At 52.4% G+C, this 15,871-nt stretch overlaps 1 protein-coding gene across 1 annotated transcript; it reads left to right on the top strand.

Annotated features, from left to right (window-relative positions):
* Window positions 1-683: 683 nt before the first annotated feature.
* On the top strand, window positions 684-14,169 carry DUSP5 (dual specificity phosphatase 5). Its single transcript, XM_032312736.1, has 4 exons — window positions 684-1,319; window positions 5,994-6,142; window positions 9,734-9,953; window positions 12,656-14,169. The coding sequence occupies exons 1-4, from the start codon at window positions 941-943 to the stop codon at window positions 13,054-13,056; spliced, it is 1,149 nt and encodes a 382-aa protein (XP_032168627.1). The 5' UTR covers window positions 684-940; the 3' UTR covers window positions 13,057-14,169.
* The last annotated feature ends 1,702 nt before the right edge of the window (window positions 14,170-15,871 follow it).

A 15,871-nucleotide genomic window follows, 5' to 3' on the forward strand; every position in this document is an offset into this window, starting at 1 on the left:
AATCCTTTGAGAGCAGAATCTATTTGGGGAGATTAACTGCTGGCTCTTCTCTCCATTTTTACTTTGAGGTACTTTTATTATGGACCGTGTCAAGCAAACAGACAAGTGGAGAAAAGAGTATCATGAAGCCACTATAAGGTACCCATTACTGAACTCCAGCGGTTACCAACACAAACTCGAGGTCATCTCATCTATAATCCATCCCTTGAAGCAAATCCCAGCTAGCATCTCATTTCACGCGTTAAGACTTGGGTGGAGACCAAAATCCATTTCCGACTCATCTGGGGGGCACCGGCCCTGGGCTCCCCTTGGCCCAGCCTGGCTCCGTGCCCCGCACGGCCCCCACCCTGCGGGTTCCGAGCCTACGTCTATGAAACTCAAAGCCGGATTGTGCGGCGCCAGGCCCTGCCTCCTCCGCTTCCTCCTCTTCCCGCACAGCGTGGGTCACCTCGGCCTCGTGGCACCCCACCGGCAGCCCTCGGTGATGCGCGAGTGAGTGTCCCCGCGCAATGCCACAGAAAGCGGAGGGAGGCGCCTTCCACTTCCTCCTTCCCCGGCTGACTAACGCCCGGCGCCCGCCCCACGCCTCCGGCTCCCCGGGGCGTGGCCACAGCCCGAAGGGGCGGGGAAAGACCCATCTTCGGCCTTATATGGGCAGCCACGTCACAGGCCGCACACTCATTCACATAAAACGCGGCGCTGCCGGCGGAATCCCCGGCTTCTGGGGCGGCGAGTGGCCGGGCCGGCTGCCGAGCGTGCGGGGCGGGAAAGAAGAGTTGAGCTGCCGCTCCGGCTCCGGCGCCGGGCTCGCTCGCTCGCTCGCTCGCTCGGTCGGTCTGCCGGGCCGCAGCCTCGCGGGCCGCCCTCCCGCGCCTCGCCAGCGGGCACCCTGGCTGTGGGCACCGGCGGGGCGCGCGGCGCGGCACCGCTGGGCGGCGGCATGAAGGTCACGTCGCTCGACGGGCGCCAGCTGCGCAAGATGCTCCGCAAGGAGGCGGCGGCGCGCTGCGTGGTGCTCGACTGCCGGCCCTACCTGGCCTTCGCCGCCTCGAGCGTGCGCGGCTCGCTCAACGTCAACCTCAACTCCGTGGTGCTGCGGCGGGCCCGCGGCGGCGCGGTGTCGGCGCGCTACGTGCTGCCCGACGAGGCGGCGCGCGCGCGGCTGCTGCAGGAGGGCGGCGGCGGCGTGGCGGCCGTGGTGGTGCTGGACCAGGGCAGCCGCCACTGGCAGAAGCTCCGCGAGGAGAGCGCCGCGCGGGTCGTGCTCACCTCGCTGCTGGCCTGCCTGCCCGCCGGCCCGCGGGTCTACTTCCTCAAAGGTGAGCGCGTCGGGGCCACCGAGCGCCTGTCCCCACCCCTCCACCCCCACTCCTGGGGCTCTGGGGTCCTCTCCCCGTGCGGGGCGCCTTCTGCGATCCGGAGCCCGGTAGTCTCCACCTGCCGGAGTGCGCACGCCGAGGCTTGACGTGCGCTCGGGAGGGCGCTTGCCAGTGTCAGCCCAGCCCTCGGAGCTTCCCCCACCCGCGTTCCTCGAAAGCTCCCGGCGGCCGGCCCGCCTGGGTGGTGGGTAGGGTTGGTTGCGCAGCCGGGGGCGCCGCTTCTCGGCCGCGGGGGCCGTCGGCTCGTGCTGGGCGCGGGCCCCCGATTTGCTGGCGCCGGCTTAGCCGCCCTCGCTGGGGCCTGGGCTCTGAGCCTCTCTGATGGGCAGATCTGGCGGGATCAGCAGGTCGCGACCCCCCGGAGCGTGGCGCCGCGGCGTCCCCTTTCCTCCCGCCCGGACAATTAACGTGTGTAAGGCAGTCTGTACCGACCCCTCTTGCCTTTTTGACCCTGGCGAGTCCCTCCCCTTCCTTTCCACTTCAATTTACTGCTGTTTATTGTTTTCCTCCGGCCTTTCCTTCTCCCCTCCCAGGCCTTTCTCTAGCTCCATTTGGAGCTGACAGCCTTCCCACCCTTTTCAACCCTTCCCTCAAACCCTCCCCCCACGCCACCCCCGCAGATCATTCCCGGGACTGGCCTCCTGCTATCTGCCCGGGTTTGGAGGGGGCGGCCGGCCAGCCCGCCCCGGGATTTAGGAGAGGTGTAGCAGGGTGGTGGTGGATGGGGGTTCCGTCGCCTTTGGTTTGAGGCGCCCCAGAAGCTGCCCCACAAGTCCGTCCATTACACCTGCTGGAGAGAGGACTTTGACTCCCCTCACTGTGTAGTCAGTGAGTGACTTTCAAATTACAGAGCATTGATTTCTGGGTCACTTCCTGTGACTACTCCCGCCTTGCATTTGAGTCCTTTGTAACCTCCAATGTCTGGGAAACTCAGTCCTTAGAGCAGAGATGAGTGTTCAGCCCAAGCTGTGCCCCAAGGCCCTGCCAACCCTGTTGTAGACATCTTGAGATACAGCAGTGATGTGGTTCAGAAATGAGCCTGAGGGCCCTTTTTAAAACCAAGCAGCCCGGGGAATTTCACACCTGCGGGGCCTGGAGATCACACACGGAGCCCCCACCTCTGTTAGCACCTCGTGTAGACTGTTCCCTGTTGATTCCTGTTCGGGAGATGATCATCTTCTCCACCAGCCTCAGCTTGTCTGGGAAGGAGCAAGGCCCTCCTTAAGACGTTTCACACTTAGCCCAGGGTGGTGGTCTTCGTCTCCTTTCTTAGCAATGAGTACAGGAAAAGCTACTGCCTTCCCAGGAGTATGAAAGATATATTTCAGGAAACCCCTCCTGGTCCTGCCTCTGCTCCCCAGGCCTCTTCTCTCCATGGGGGGGGTTCATGTTGACTGTTGCAAAGTTACTGCCACAGGAAGTGAGTGGCTCTGTAGACTCACATCTTGGGAAATTCGTGTCTAAAATGTTTATTTAAATGACAGTAACGTACACAGGTAAAAATTTTAAAAGCACAAAGCCTGTACAATGAAAAGTGGGTCTTCTTCACACCCTTGAATCCAGTTCCACTCTCCAGAGACAGCCACCAAATATTTTCTGTTCATCTTTAGACAAGTTAATTTTCCCCGAGTATCTTTAAAAAATAGAATGATTTTGCATATTTTGTATTCTTGCTTCTTGGACGCAACTAGACCTTGGGAGGTTTGCCTTTATCAGAACATACATGTCCGTTTTGGTTTTTATTTTATTTTTTAAAATTTATGAGAGCGAATGCATGCAACATGAGGAGCAAGGGGAGGGAGAACCAGGGAGCCAGGAGCCTGGTGCAGGACCCAGGGCTTGATCCCAGAACACCGGGATCATGACCCAAAGGCAGACGCTTAACCTACCGAGTAAGGCGCCCTTCACTTTTTAAACTGGTCCCCTGTTGGTAGCCAGTAGGTTGCTTTCAACCTCATTATTTGAGGCAATGTGGTAGGGTATATTTTTGTTCAAATGCTTTGCATGTGCACTATCTTTCAGTAGGATTCAGAGAATTGGCAGGTTGATAGTTGTGTACATTTTAAATCTCAATAGGAATTGCGGGATGCTTAACCGTTTACAACACAACGAAGGTTAAATTGTTGTCCAAGAAAATCTTGATTTCCTTACTGCCTCATGTCCAGATACAAATTCAGGTTTTAATCTAGTGGCATTTCAGATCTTGGGGACAATGCCTTTTATACTTCCCTTTATTCTCTTCCCCCCTCCCTCCCCAAACATAACACTGAAATGGCATGGCGACTGGATGGCATTGTCAGTGTGTATTTAAATACGGTGTTCTTGCAACTTCTCTGCTCCCCTGGTCATGCAACGGTGATCAAAAGCCCAGTCACTCTGAAGAGGGCTGAAGCAGCAAGAAAAAGGGCCACAGCTCTTGAAACTCAAGAGAATGGTCTGTCTCTCCCTGCCTCTCAGGGAAGAGTGGGTGAAAGAGACCGTCTAATCCGAAGGACTCCTGACCCCAGCTTGAAGAGATAGGCCCGCCTTTATCTGTCCCTCTACTACACTGAGCTGCTTTGTCCGCCTGCCTTGTTTTGTCAACAGGCAGGCAGGACCCGGCCCACACCGCACCTCCTGTCTGTCCTGACAGCCATCTCTTTTAAGTGTGCTATTTAAAGACAAGAGATGGGGCGGCCTGAAGGCTTGTCTTTGCCAAGCCTCATTCTTGGGAATGTTTGGGAGGGCATGGGCCACTCTTACGCCAGATTCCCATTCCCGTCACTCAGTTTGTGAGAACTTTGGAGGCCCAGGCACAGGAAGTGATTTACTTTAAGGTCGCTTCTTCTAATGAAGCTGTGGGTCACTAAGTCTGACCTTCAGTCTGTATCCTAGGAGGGTAAGGGTCCAGGAGCTACAGTGGTGGGGAGGGGGGAGGCGAGCAGGAAACTAAGCCACGAACACCATCATCTCCCTCCATTACTCTCTGGCATGTGGTCTGTTTATGATGACCAGGAGGACCAGAAGCTCATCTGGGGAGGCCCAATGGGCTTTTTGTTGAAGTGACCACAGAGGAGATTGGAGTGTACTCAATGGGGGCGGGGGCAGTTCCAGCAAGCGGGGAGGAAGCAGTAATGGCAAGATGACTCATTCTAGGAATTGGCTGCAGCTTCTGGGAGGGAGCTGGAGACCGCCATGTTATCCTTTAACCATTTGTCTGCCACAGGGGCTTAAGGCCACCATGTGCTCCTCTGTGGGCTATCAAAACGCCAAGAGACAAAAGAAAGAGGGGACTTTGTGGAAAATACTTGGGCTCAGAATGCATATTTAATTGATGGTTTGAGGGGCGCCTGGGTGGCTCAGTGGGTTAAGCCGCTGCCTTCGGCTCAGGTCATGATCTCAGGGTCCTGGGATCGAGTCCTGCATCCGGTCTCTGCTCAGCGGGGAGCCTGCTTCCCCTCTCTCTCTCTCTCTCTGCCTGCCTCTCTGCCTACTTGTGATCTCTCTCTGTCAAATAAATAAATAAAATCTTAAAAAAAAAAAATTGATGGTTTGACCCTAAGTGAATTCTCGGGGTCAGAGAAAAATAGAAGTGGGTTTTCTGGAGGCTCCCAGAAGTCCCTTAGGTCCTTCTGGATTGAGAGTGAGAGTTTCCCCAAGTGAGGCTGGCCTGTTCACCTGGCAGCACTTGGCATGTTTTTCATTTGGTTCTTTACTGCTGAGCGCTGGACCTGAGACGACTTTAAGATGCCCAAGTTTCTGTGACCCAGTCATAGAGTAGTTTTTACCTTAAGTGACCCATCTGGAGAAGTTTAAATGTAATAGTAAGGATTTTTACAGTCATACCTGCTGGTAGTTATCATTTCAGGGCTTGTCTAGGGCAGGAAGATCAGGAAGGGAAGTTGAGGAAGATAGAAAGGAAGGGTTAGGTGGTCTTGAAGGGCAGAGAAACAGTTTTTACTTAATTGGGACTGAGAATTAAGTTCTAAAGCCTTGTGCGTCCAGTTGGGTTTAGAAGGTAATTAACTAGATTGATTACTCAAAATTGGACCTATAGAGAGGATTGTCAGCAGTGTTTTTTAGCACCTTGGGAGTGAGAAAGGGCAGGGCTGTTTTATTGCACCTAGTTTAAACCTCCTATTAGCCTCCATTCTCATCCGAATAGAGCGGTTCCATCTATAATCCAATTCAGAGCTAATGGGCTAGGGATGAAATAGACCAATTCAGGAGTCTCTTCTTGCAAATGAATGAAATTCTGCATAATCACACCTGCATTTTAGACCAAGGAGTGAAAATAGCTTTTGTTTTCTGGAGGGATTTGGTTAATATTTTCCAGATGTCAAATAGCTTTCCTTTCAGCTGCTTCTGATAGACATAAAAAGTTAATCATTGCCTCTCTGAACTATAACTTTTTAGAAAAGAGAGAGTGTGTGTTTGTGTCTGTGTAGCCCATTTCTGTTCTAAAGCTATTAGTTGGTTTGGCTTAATTTTTTTTTTTTTTTATAAGATCAGAATCTATGTTAGCTTGATATTCTTGACTCTTCCACACTTAGGGTATTGATTAATTCTGGACATTTTCTAAAAGCTGAGCAATCAGTGTTTAACATCTATCTTCCTTTTTTTTTAACCTTGCAGGAGGATATGAGACTTTCTATTCGGAATATCCTGAATGTTGTGTGGATGTACAACCCATTTCACAAGAGAAGGTTGAAACCGAGAAAGCCCTCATGAGCCAGTGTGGGAAACCAGTGCTCAGCCTCAGCTACAGGCCAGCCTATGACCAGGTAAGTGGTGTGGAAGTGCCATCTTGGCTGCTGACTCTGCTCCTTCCCCAGCCCCCTGGCTCTTCCTCTCCCCGCTCAGTAGCACTGGTGTTGGCAGAGCCCTCTAGCTTCAGAGAGCTGTTGCTTGCCAACTTGAGTTTTCCATCCAAGAGTATATGGGCTTCTTTCCAGCAAACAAGCTGACAAGAGCAAACGAGCCCCAGGATGCTTGACAGCTTCTGGAGAAAAGAGGAAGTGAAAGATACATTCTTATTAGCTGGCCTAGGAAGCAGAAGCTTCAAAATATCAGTTTAGGTTTCCCTGAAGATGTTTCAGAGCTGACTTTCAGGCTTCCTGTGTTAATCTTCTTTGTAATTGTTCATGCTGGGCAGTTTCAGCAAACCAACCCAGTACCTGTCAAGATGTGTCTTTTTGTTATTTTTAACTGAACCGGGGCTGGGGGAGGCTTGTGGAGACACTTACCGTTTGGATGGCTAAGCAGAGGCTGAGGGTGTCAGGTGCCTACAGTTCCATATATTCTGAAACCAGTGAAGATCAAGAGACACTGTAGAGGAGTTCATGCTTCTACAAACATGTGGTGTTTTTTTCCTTTGAAGAATTTAACTTTCTGGCAGGCCTGTAAGGGCTGACTGTGTGGAAGGCTCAGTTGAGGGGTCCAGCCCTCCAGTGCTGCAGGATGAAGGGAAGGTGGGCAAGGACCCAAATCTGGCAGAAACCAGAGCCCAAGCCCCCCTTCCCGTTTTCACAGGAGGGGAGAAATCCCTGTCTCAGAACTGAAGATGATCTCTTTGCAACGAATCCGGTAGCTGGGCTCCTAGCAACAGGAGGCCCAGAAAGACTCCCTTCTCTTAACTCTGGCTCTTTTCAAGACCTTGGTGTTTTCCACAGAAACAGAACTTCTTTTGGAAAGGGCCTGTCCTAGGCACCTGACTTGGAGGGAGAAGCTTTTCAGGTGTTTCCCACAACATAAGTGTGTGTCCAGATCATAAGAAGGAAGATGTCTGGAAGCTGCCCGGCGTGAGCAGGGATCTGCCCCCGTAAAGCCAAGTGACTGCCCTTGAGTGGGATCCCTGGTCGGGAAGTCTATTAGCTTGGCCAGGGTCCAGGGTTATTACTTTGTTTTCCTTTATTAAACAGCATATTGGGGCGCCTGAGTGGCTCAGTGGGTTAAACCTTTGCCTTCGGCTCAGGTCATGATCTCAAGGTCCTGGGAATGAGCCCTGCTTTGGGTTTTCTGCTCAGCAGGGAGCCTGCTTCCCCGTCTCTGCCTGCCTCTCTGCCTACTTGTGATCTCTCTCTGTGTCAAATAAATAAATAAAAATTTAAAAACAGGGGTGCCTGGGTGGCTCAGTGGGTTAAGCCGCTGCCTTCAGCTCAGGTCATGATCTCAGGGTCCTGGGATCGAGTCCCGCATCGGGCTCTCTGCTCAGCAGGGAGCCTGCTTCCCTCTCTCTCTCTCTCTCTCTCTGCCTGCCTCTCCATCTGCTGTCAAATAAATAAATAAAATCTTTAAAAAAAAAAAAATTTAAAAACAAAACAATACAAAAAAAAAAAGCAGGGATGCCTGGGTGGCTCAGTTGGTTAAGCCACTGCCTCCGGCTCAGGTCATGATCCCAGGGTCCTGGGATCGAGCCCCGCACCAGGCTCCTTGCTTGGCAGGGAGCCCGCTTCTCTCTCCCACTCCGCCTGCTTGTATGCGTTCTCTCTCTCTCTGACAAATAAATGAATAACATCTTAAAAAAAAAAAAAAAACAGCATATGATGAACCCTCAGCATTCAAGTCATGGGCATGTGGCTTAGCTGGATTTCTGTTTTCTGTTTGTTTGGGTGTTTTCCCCTCACTTCTCAGAAAGTGAAAGAGAAACAAGAATTGTCAGGATGTTGTGAAGGCACAGCAGACCTTTGGCCAAGAAAGGACTGGGGAGGCCCTGACGTGTCTCCAGGGTTCATCTGGGGAACCCCCTAGTGCTATTTCTTAGAAGCGCTGCTGCATGGAGAGAAGCCAAGCAAGGTCGTGTTAACCTTTGGGGTTTCTGAAGGCTTCTGGTTCCTTCCTCTTGAGTCAAAACAGAGGATTCAGAAAAAGAAAGACATGGTTTCAGGGCTATGTTGTTCTAGGCTTTAGAGGTAATTGGATAAGGTCCCAGGCCTGGTGTGTCCATGTGTTCCGGGCCTAAACAGGGAGAGATCTGTGTAGATGCATGGGAAGTGTTCAGTTCAGGGGCCAGCTATAGTCGGTGCGAATAAAAATACTGGTTGTTGGGGCAACCTGGGGGCTCAGTCCGTTAAGCATCCAACTTCGGATCTCAGTTCAGGTCTTGATCTTAGGATTGTGGGTTCAAACCCCTCACTGAGCATCAAGACTACTATTAAAAAAAAAAAATACTGGTTGTTACTCTTACTATCTTTGGTAAAATCCTCTATAACTTTCTTCCAAGTGGCCCCACTGGCCTTTGCTGGAACACTTGATTTCTCAGGAAAGAAAAAGCGCACACCACATGCCAAGTAATTTGAGAATTGCCTTCTGCTGGCCCTCATCCTATGCCCCTTTCCCTATTATGAGTCTGGCCGAGTTTCCGTTCCACTTTTATTCTGGGACAGGAAATGGAAACACAGGAAGCGGATGGATGATACAGGAAAGGCTCCCAAAGACACTGCCCCTCGCCCCTCCAAGCCCAGTGTTTCTCTCTCAGTCTCTGGGGCCTCCCTTTGTTCCAGTTATCGCTGGTTTTTCTTGCCACCTGGGAGCTGCTACGAGTGCCAGAGTCTGACCAGCTAGCTGTTTTTAACTTTGCCTCAGGGTAGATGGTCTCAGCTTCTAATTGGGAGCCTCCTTAACTGGAAACCTGGTGTGTGGGTGGCCTTCCAAAAGGGTGATGATGTAAGCATCTCTCACGAGCCCTCAGTCCCACGTGAGGAAGATAAGGGGAGGAGAAGCCCCTCTCCCCTGGGCTTCATAGCCTTTCTTTAAGGATTCTGGGTAAACAGTGGTCATTTCCACTTCCAAGAAGCATCCGTGCTGGGGATGCACTCTGACCCCTCCGAAACCCACGTGTATCTTGAGATCAGTCATGGGTGTCCTAGTTTTGATAAAATATACCATGAAGATACCCTGACTGCAAAGTGCGGGGGGGGAGGGGCTCATCTTGTAGCGTTTTTAACCTGTTTCATCTCGAAAGAAACAAAGGCTGCCCTGAGGTTAGAAGGCTTGTGCTGGTGCCGTCGGGGCAGCGGGAACGTGAGCGGGAGCCTCTCGGTCCTTCCCCTTCGTGCCCATCTCCTCATCCTTGTCGGCACAGGAAGGCTGCTCGCGTTTCCCACCTCAATATGTGTACGGAAACGAGGAATCTTTGCTGTGTGGGCTTTGCCGTCCCCGAGAGTCGCAAGGCAGCAGCAGCGGGTAGAGAGTTTGCCAGAATGGAGGCTCCACCCACAATCTGGGCTGAACTGCCCTGGCGCCGAACTGTCCACCTGGAAACCAGAAAGGGAACCTCCCACCTGACAACAAGTAGGTCAGGGTGGTTTTGTTTCCTCTCCTGAAGGAGCAAGCTAATCCACGATTTCCTGGGTGTCCTCTGCCCCTCCCTCCAGGGCGGCCCGGTTGAAATCCTCCCGTTCCTCTACCTTGGAAGTGCCTACCACGCGTCCAAGTGCGAGTTCCTCGCCAACCTGCACATCACGGCCCTGCTGAACGTCTCCCGGCGGCTTTCCGAGGCCTGCGCCACCCACGTACACTACAAATGGATCCCCGTGGAAGACAGCCACACAGCCGACATCAGCTCCCACTTTCAAGAAGCAATAGACTTCATTGGTAGGTTCAGTCCTTCGCCCTCTGCCGTCTGGGAGCCCCTGCTCTGCTTCTGCGGTACTGATGGGGGTGGCCTTTGCCAAGGAGGACGGTGTCTTCCGCCAGGAGCTGGAGCCTGGAGGGGATGCGGCCACCAAAGAGGCGGAGGGGAGGACGCGCGCTGCTATTCATAGGAGCTTTCATTTGCAAGATAAATGAATTAATATTATTTTATGGCAGGACTCACTGCCGTTCTTGTTGTTCTTCCGAGCCGGGTGGGAAGCAGAGTGTGTCCGTGTGTGATGCTCCGTGCCAGGGAAGCCAGGGAGCGAAAGAACCGTCCTCGCGGTGCTCCTACGTAGGCTGGGGCATTTTTAGAAAGCCAGCAGAAGGATTGAGAGAACACTTCTTACACACCGAGCCCCGAGGGCCCTGGCAGCTTTTCACAGTTTTTGGCAGACTGCTTTAGGGGCAATTTGTTTTGCATTTCAGCTAATTTTGGATTAAAGATAGCATTTGACCGAGCTCCGTGCTCTGTGCATAGGGAAGTTGGCATCTTTTGTACGTTGTGTTAGGCGGTTACCGTTTTCTCCCCTGGGCAGGCCTGGAAAGGGCTCTGGGCCTTGGGTTTCCACCTCTTCAGCACAGGCTGGACTGTTCCTGCATTTGACAGCTTCGCTTTTCCCCCCTCCCTCTCTCGTGGCAGCGAGGCTGACTTTTTTTCTGTTTCAGATTTGCAAGTATCACTCCCCAACCTTGGGGCCCTGCCTTTCTTTCCCTTTAACACGCATAGTTGTTGAAGCTGAGATGTGATTTTCCTTATCTTGTTTTGAGGGCTTTTGGAGGAAGAAGGGCAGGTGTTGAGCCCAGCAGTAACTATGGAGGGCAGGCAGCAATTACGGGGACTCCCTTCAGCCACATGGTGGGCCCTGTGCTCATCACACGTGGTTTCATCCCTATAGGAAACCCACTGGGAAAGTCACCAGAGGCAGGAGGCTGAGCCTATCCTGGTCCTCTGAGCCTCTGGGCTTAGAGGATCCCTTTGGATCTCTGAGAGGCTGCCCAGTTGATTGGTTCAGAATGGGAAACCCTTGACTTGTCTCCCTGGCCCTGGGAATGCCTTGCCCTTCTCTGCCTGTTATTTAATTACCTAGATAGCTACTCAGTGAGGTCATGAAACCCACCCCCATCCATTTCTCAGAAGCCTTCTTCCCCGTCCTGTGAGTTGTGTACACAACCGCATGAACCCACAGCCTCCTGAGAGCACAGGATGCTTTTCCCCAGACTTCTTGCCTGCTGGTAAAAGGCGGGGACTGAGCCCATACCATGCTCTTGGCCCCTTCCCAGGGGAAGGGCCCTGGAGGGCCCCCGTAGTAGACAATCCCTGAGGGGCAAAGCAGGAACAACACAGTCTAGGCCCTTTGCTTTCTTGGTCATGGTACCAAGCAATTAAAAGCTCATGTACAAGGAGCAAAGGAAAATTGGGGTCATGACCCTACAATCCAAGGGCTGGGGTCCCCTTTGAACTCTCATTTACAGGAAATTTTTTTCTTTTGAGTCAGACTAAGTTGGGGGTACCTTTAATGAGCTATGAGCTACACTGAGCATGTCCTTTGGGACTTTTGTTCTGTTGGGGAAACTCTGGGCTTCCTCCCTGTCTTTAGATCTTACAGATCTTACAGATACATTTTAGATCTTACAGATACATTTGCAAACTTTTAGAGCTTACAGATACATTTGCAAACTTTTAGAGCTTACAGATACATTTGCAAACTTCTTAAACTGGAGGAGGGAGCTGGGTAAGGGAGGTGACTTTATTTGCCCTTCAGAATCTTAAGTGTTTTTGCACACTGTGGCTTTACATAGTACCGGGTACCTCAGACTTCCTGTGTTGTAATGTTGTCATTGTTTCCTCACTCGCGAGAGAGGGAATTGGAAAGACTGTTTTTTGTGGTTTTTAATTGATGTGTATATTTATGCATAACCTTTTGGCCCTCGTTTTTAACTGTTGTAGTTCCCTCGGTCAGGGGAGGAGTGGAAGAGAAAAGGAGGCACCCCCTTGTCATATTGAGCTAAAGAATGCCAGCCGATGGTGGTAGCTTTACAGCAGTGACTCCCATTGTTGCGCAAGATGGAGTTTGCGAAAGCCATTTCTATCCTCCGGTCTAGTAAGCGTCACTTGGCCAGGGCTGTAATTAGTGGCTGTGCACTATTTATTGTGTGTTTGGTGGTGGGAACCCTGGGAGCTGAGCCAAGCATCCCGCCCTGGCACAGCCAGACTGGGTACCCAGGGAGGCTGGCAGGCCTCTAGCAGGAGAGGGGCTGGGTCCTCCCACTGAGAGTCAGATCCCAAGAGGCAGTCTTTGAACCTGGGACCCTCAGAAAAACGTACCTACCCAAGAAATTTGCATGTAATGTCAAGGATTTTCTGATGCCCTGTTGAAACCCATCTGTGGAACCCAAGTGAAGATGGCATCTCCAGGAAGGGATTCTTTCCCCAGATCTAGCACCTCTGAAGATTGGAAAGGCACTACATGGGGATAGACACTCGGGGGCCCCCATAAGCTCTGTCCTTGCCGGTGGGCATTAAAAAGACTGCGTGGGAACCTCAGCTCTTGGACAGGTGTGACATTTTGAGGACTTGGTCACTTTTGTGTTTAATTCTCGTATCTTGGCCTTTTGGTTTCCAGTCCCAACTCATCCTCCCCCTCTTTTCTTCCTTCCAGATGGTGTCAGGGAAAAGGGAGGCAAGGTCCTGGTCCACTGTGAGGCTGGGATCTCCCGTTCTCCCACCATCTGCATGGCTTACCTCATGAAGGCCAAACAGTTCCGCCTGAAGGACGCCTTCGACTACATCAAGCAGCGACGGAGCGTGGTCTCCCCTAACTTCGGCTTCATGGGCCAGCTCCTGCAGTATGAGTCTGAGATCCTGCCTTCTACGCCTCAGGCTCCCTCCTGCCCCGGGGAGGCAGCCGGCTCGTCTTTCATAGCCCATTTGCAGACACTGAGCCCTGACCTGCAGGCTTCCTACTGCACCTTCCCTACCTCGGTGCTGGCGCCCGTGCCCACCCACTCAACAGTCTCAGAGCTTGGCAGGAGTCCCATGGCCACGGCCACGTCCTGCTAAACCCGGGATGGGGGAGCCGGCCCAGCCCCAAGAACAACTGTGATTCTGCTTTTTTTTAAACTCGTGGACATTTCATACCTGTGCAATACTGAAAACCTCACTCTGTCCCGCTGCCCTAGCGGGACAGTGAGCGGTCACCAGGCTTGCAAACGAGCTTCATGCTGACAGTGGGGATAGGTTTTGGGGACCGAAGGAAGCCCAAGCCATGATGAGAGCACAGTGTGTGCCGACTACTGTACTTCCAGACCCCCTGCCCTCTCAGGACCGCCCGGGCCCTGCACCTCCAAGCTCGCCTTTTCATTTCAAGCGCAAGGCAATATATACCCACGGCAGCGTGGGAGAGAGCAGTTGCTAGACCGGGAGAAAAGGCAGTGACGAAGCCAACTCGTTTTGAAGGAAGCACAATTTCCACCTTACTTTTTGAACTTTGGCAGTCTCTGTATCTGTTGCTTCAGGGCATAAGCTGATCACCGCCCAGTCAGGAAAGTAACCCCTCCAGGACTTGGAAGGATGCCATCTAGATGCTGGCTTGAACCCTCCCGCGTGTTTCCGAGACTCCGTCTTGGGTCCGGGGTGGAGGCGGATGGTTGAAGTAGCGAGATGTCGACCTACCTGGGTGTCCTTTCCACTGTGGGTTCTTCCCTGACTTCGGACTTCGCATGATTCCTTATTCATACTTGAACCTTTCTCGTTGCCCCCTCTCCTCAAAGCATCTCTTGCGTCGTTGGAAAAGAGTTCTTCGGACCTTAGACCAAAAATCACCCCTTTGAGGGGGCGACAGCGGGTGCCAAGAGACCAAGGGACCCGCCGCGTCCGGGTCAGTGGCGTTGACACGATGGTCTCCCCAGCCTGCCGTCCTTCATGTGTGCTTGTCTTGTCTCTTGTGACACACGTTTTCTTCTTCCCTGCCCCTGGGGGTTGTCTTCAAGCTGTGGACTTCTGGGGTTTGCAGATTTTGTATTGTGGTACTTCTTTTTTGTCCGTTGGTTCTTTCTCCAGGGGAAAAGGCAATAATTTCCTAAAATCCATATGAATGTGAAGAAAAGCAGTATGTTACTGGGTGTTGTTGTTGTTGTTTTTTATAGTGCAAAATAAAAAGATGAAAAGAAAAAAGCCCCGCTTCATGTTGGTGAGTTGGGGTAATACGGCCGAAAATGGAATCTGCATCTGCTCGCGGCTGGTGATACGAACAGAATGTTGCTTTACAGCCCAGAGGCTTCCCTAAGCTCACTTGGAAGAGGAATCTTTAGGTGCTGGCCACACGGAGAGGTGATTGGAGCACCCACCCGCTCTTGCCTCCTATGAGCCCAGGCAAAGTGTTCTTGAACCTCAGACGCTTCATCAGTGAAACGCGTTAGAGGTTCCCCAAGGTTCCTCAAAGCTCAAGGCCCTTGATCATAGCAAACCTGAATGCAAAGCTTGTGGTCAGCCTCCTAGTGCCGGGCACATGGCAGAGACTCAGAAGAGGCTGGAAAAATGCCTAAGGGATAGAGAAGTGAACTAGGTGACAGTTCACCCTAAATACCTGCCCCCCTCCATTGTTTTCCACTCCTGGAACTAATTTCTGTCAGGTAATTCCCTCAGTCAATGAGTGGATTTAAATCCCAACCTGGATTGACTTGTCCACTGAGTTCTTTCCTCTGTTGGTGGAGGAAGAAAGGAATAATACTGAGTTCTTCCCACACCTGGCAAGGCCTCTGGCCCAGCCTAGCTCTTGGGGCCTGTTTCCTAATCAGGACCTAATGTGGGAATTCCAAACATACCCCTCAGTTCTGGGGGGCCCAAAGAGACAGCTTCCCTGTCAGTTACCACATCCGCAAGATGGCGGCCTAGCCCAGGGTAGCCCAGCTCTTTCTAAAACATACCACCTCAAGGGCTTGACTTGAGGCCTCGTTCTCTGCAAGCCTTTTCTTTTCACCACTCTCGCTCCACAGATTTCCTTGGCAAGCCCTCAGGTAAGAAAGCCACCCACACTAGAGAGGCTGCGTGCCACTGCATAATAATCCAAGCAGGACTTTCACGAAAAGTGGAGGGAAGAATGTCGGACGGGCGAGGGCAGTCCTGGCTTCTAGCCCTCACCTTGCCCCTAACTCCAGCACTTTGGTGCTAACCTCTGATAACCTCTCTGGGCCAACATCTTCCTGGGCTTGGTCTAGTTGATGCCTGAGTCCCTTCCGGGATTCCAAATCCCTGAATCTGTGCTCGGCCTTGGCACGTGACCCAGAACCCTGTGCAGGCGCTGAGTGGCTGGAGCGGCCGGAGGGGGGAAAGCTGGGTGCAGGCTGGGCTGATGTGCTAAGCTGCGTCCCACTTGCTGACATTTGCTTTATTGCATTAAAGTCTTTCTCTGAAGGGTGAGTAAGTCCTCTAAATCAGGCATATGAGGATTGCTCATAAGCCAATGAGTCACTGGGGGGGGTAAGCCAAGTGAAGCCCCACAGCTGGGGACGGCTTTTGACTCTCACTCCCTTAATAATCTCATTAATTACAACTCCTTTTGTGTCAAGACCAACTTCACACTGGCTTCCAGGGCCGGGTGGGGAATTCAAGGTGGTGTCTGGCTCCTTCATCCCCAGATTGCGAAGAACCTCCTTTGTTGGTCCCTAGCACCAGTGCTGGGACAACAGAGAGAGCAGTTCTCCCCTGTTCCGTGTCCCGGCTGGGTCTGCGGGTGAGCCCCTTCCGCTTCACCCTGGCTGCTGAGCCGGCCCTATGGGGGCCGTTAATGTCTGAGCAGCCACAGGCCAGCGCGCTGGCAGAAGCTCTGTGTGTCCCTGAGTCTCCTTCCTGGGAGCATCCGGGGAAAATGCCGCCC

The sequence above is a fragment of the Mustela erminea genome, chromosome 14, assembly GCF_009829155.1.
Source record: "Mustela erminea isolate mMusErm1 chromosome 14, mMusErm1.Pri, whole genome shotgun sequence".
NCBI lineage: Eukaryota > Metazoa > Chordata > Mammalia > Carnivora > Mustelidae > Mustela > Mustela erminea.

Coding starts and splice junctions, on each gene's coding strand:
- DUSP5 (XM_032312736.1), top strand. CDS start 941: ATGAAGGTCACGTCGCTCGACGGGCGCCAGCTGCGCAAGATGCTCCGC. Junction 6,143..9,733: donor ACAGGCCAGCCTATGACCAG/GTAAGTGGTGTG, acceptor CCCTCCCTCCAG/GGCGGCCCGGTTGAAATCCT. Junction 9,954..12,655: donor AGAAGCAATAGACTTCATTG/GTAGGTTCAGTC, acceptor TCTTCCTTCCAG/ATGGTGTCAGGGAAAAGGGA.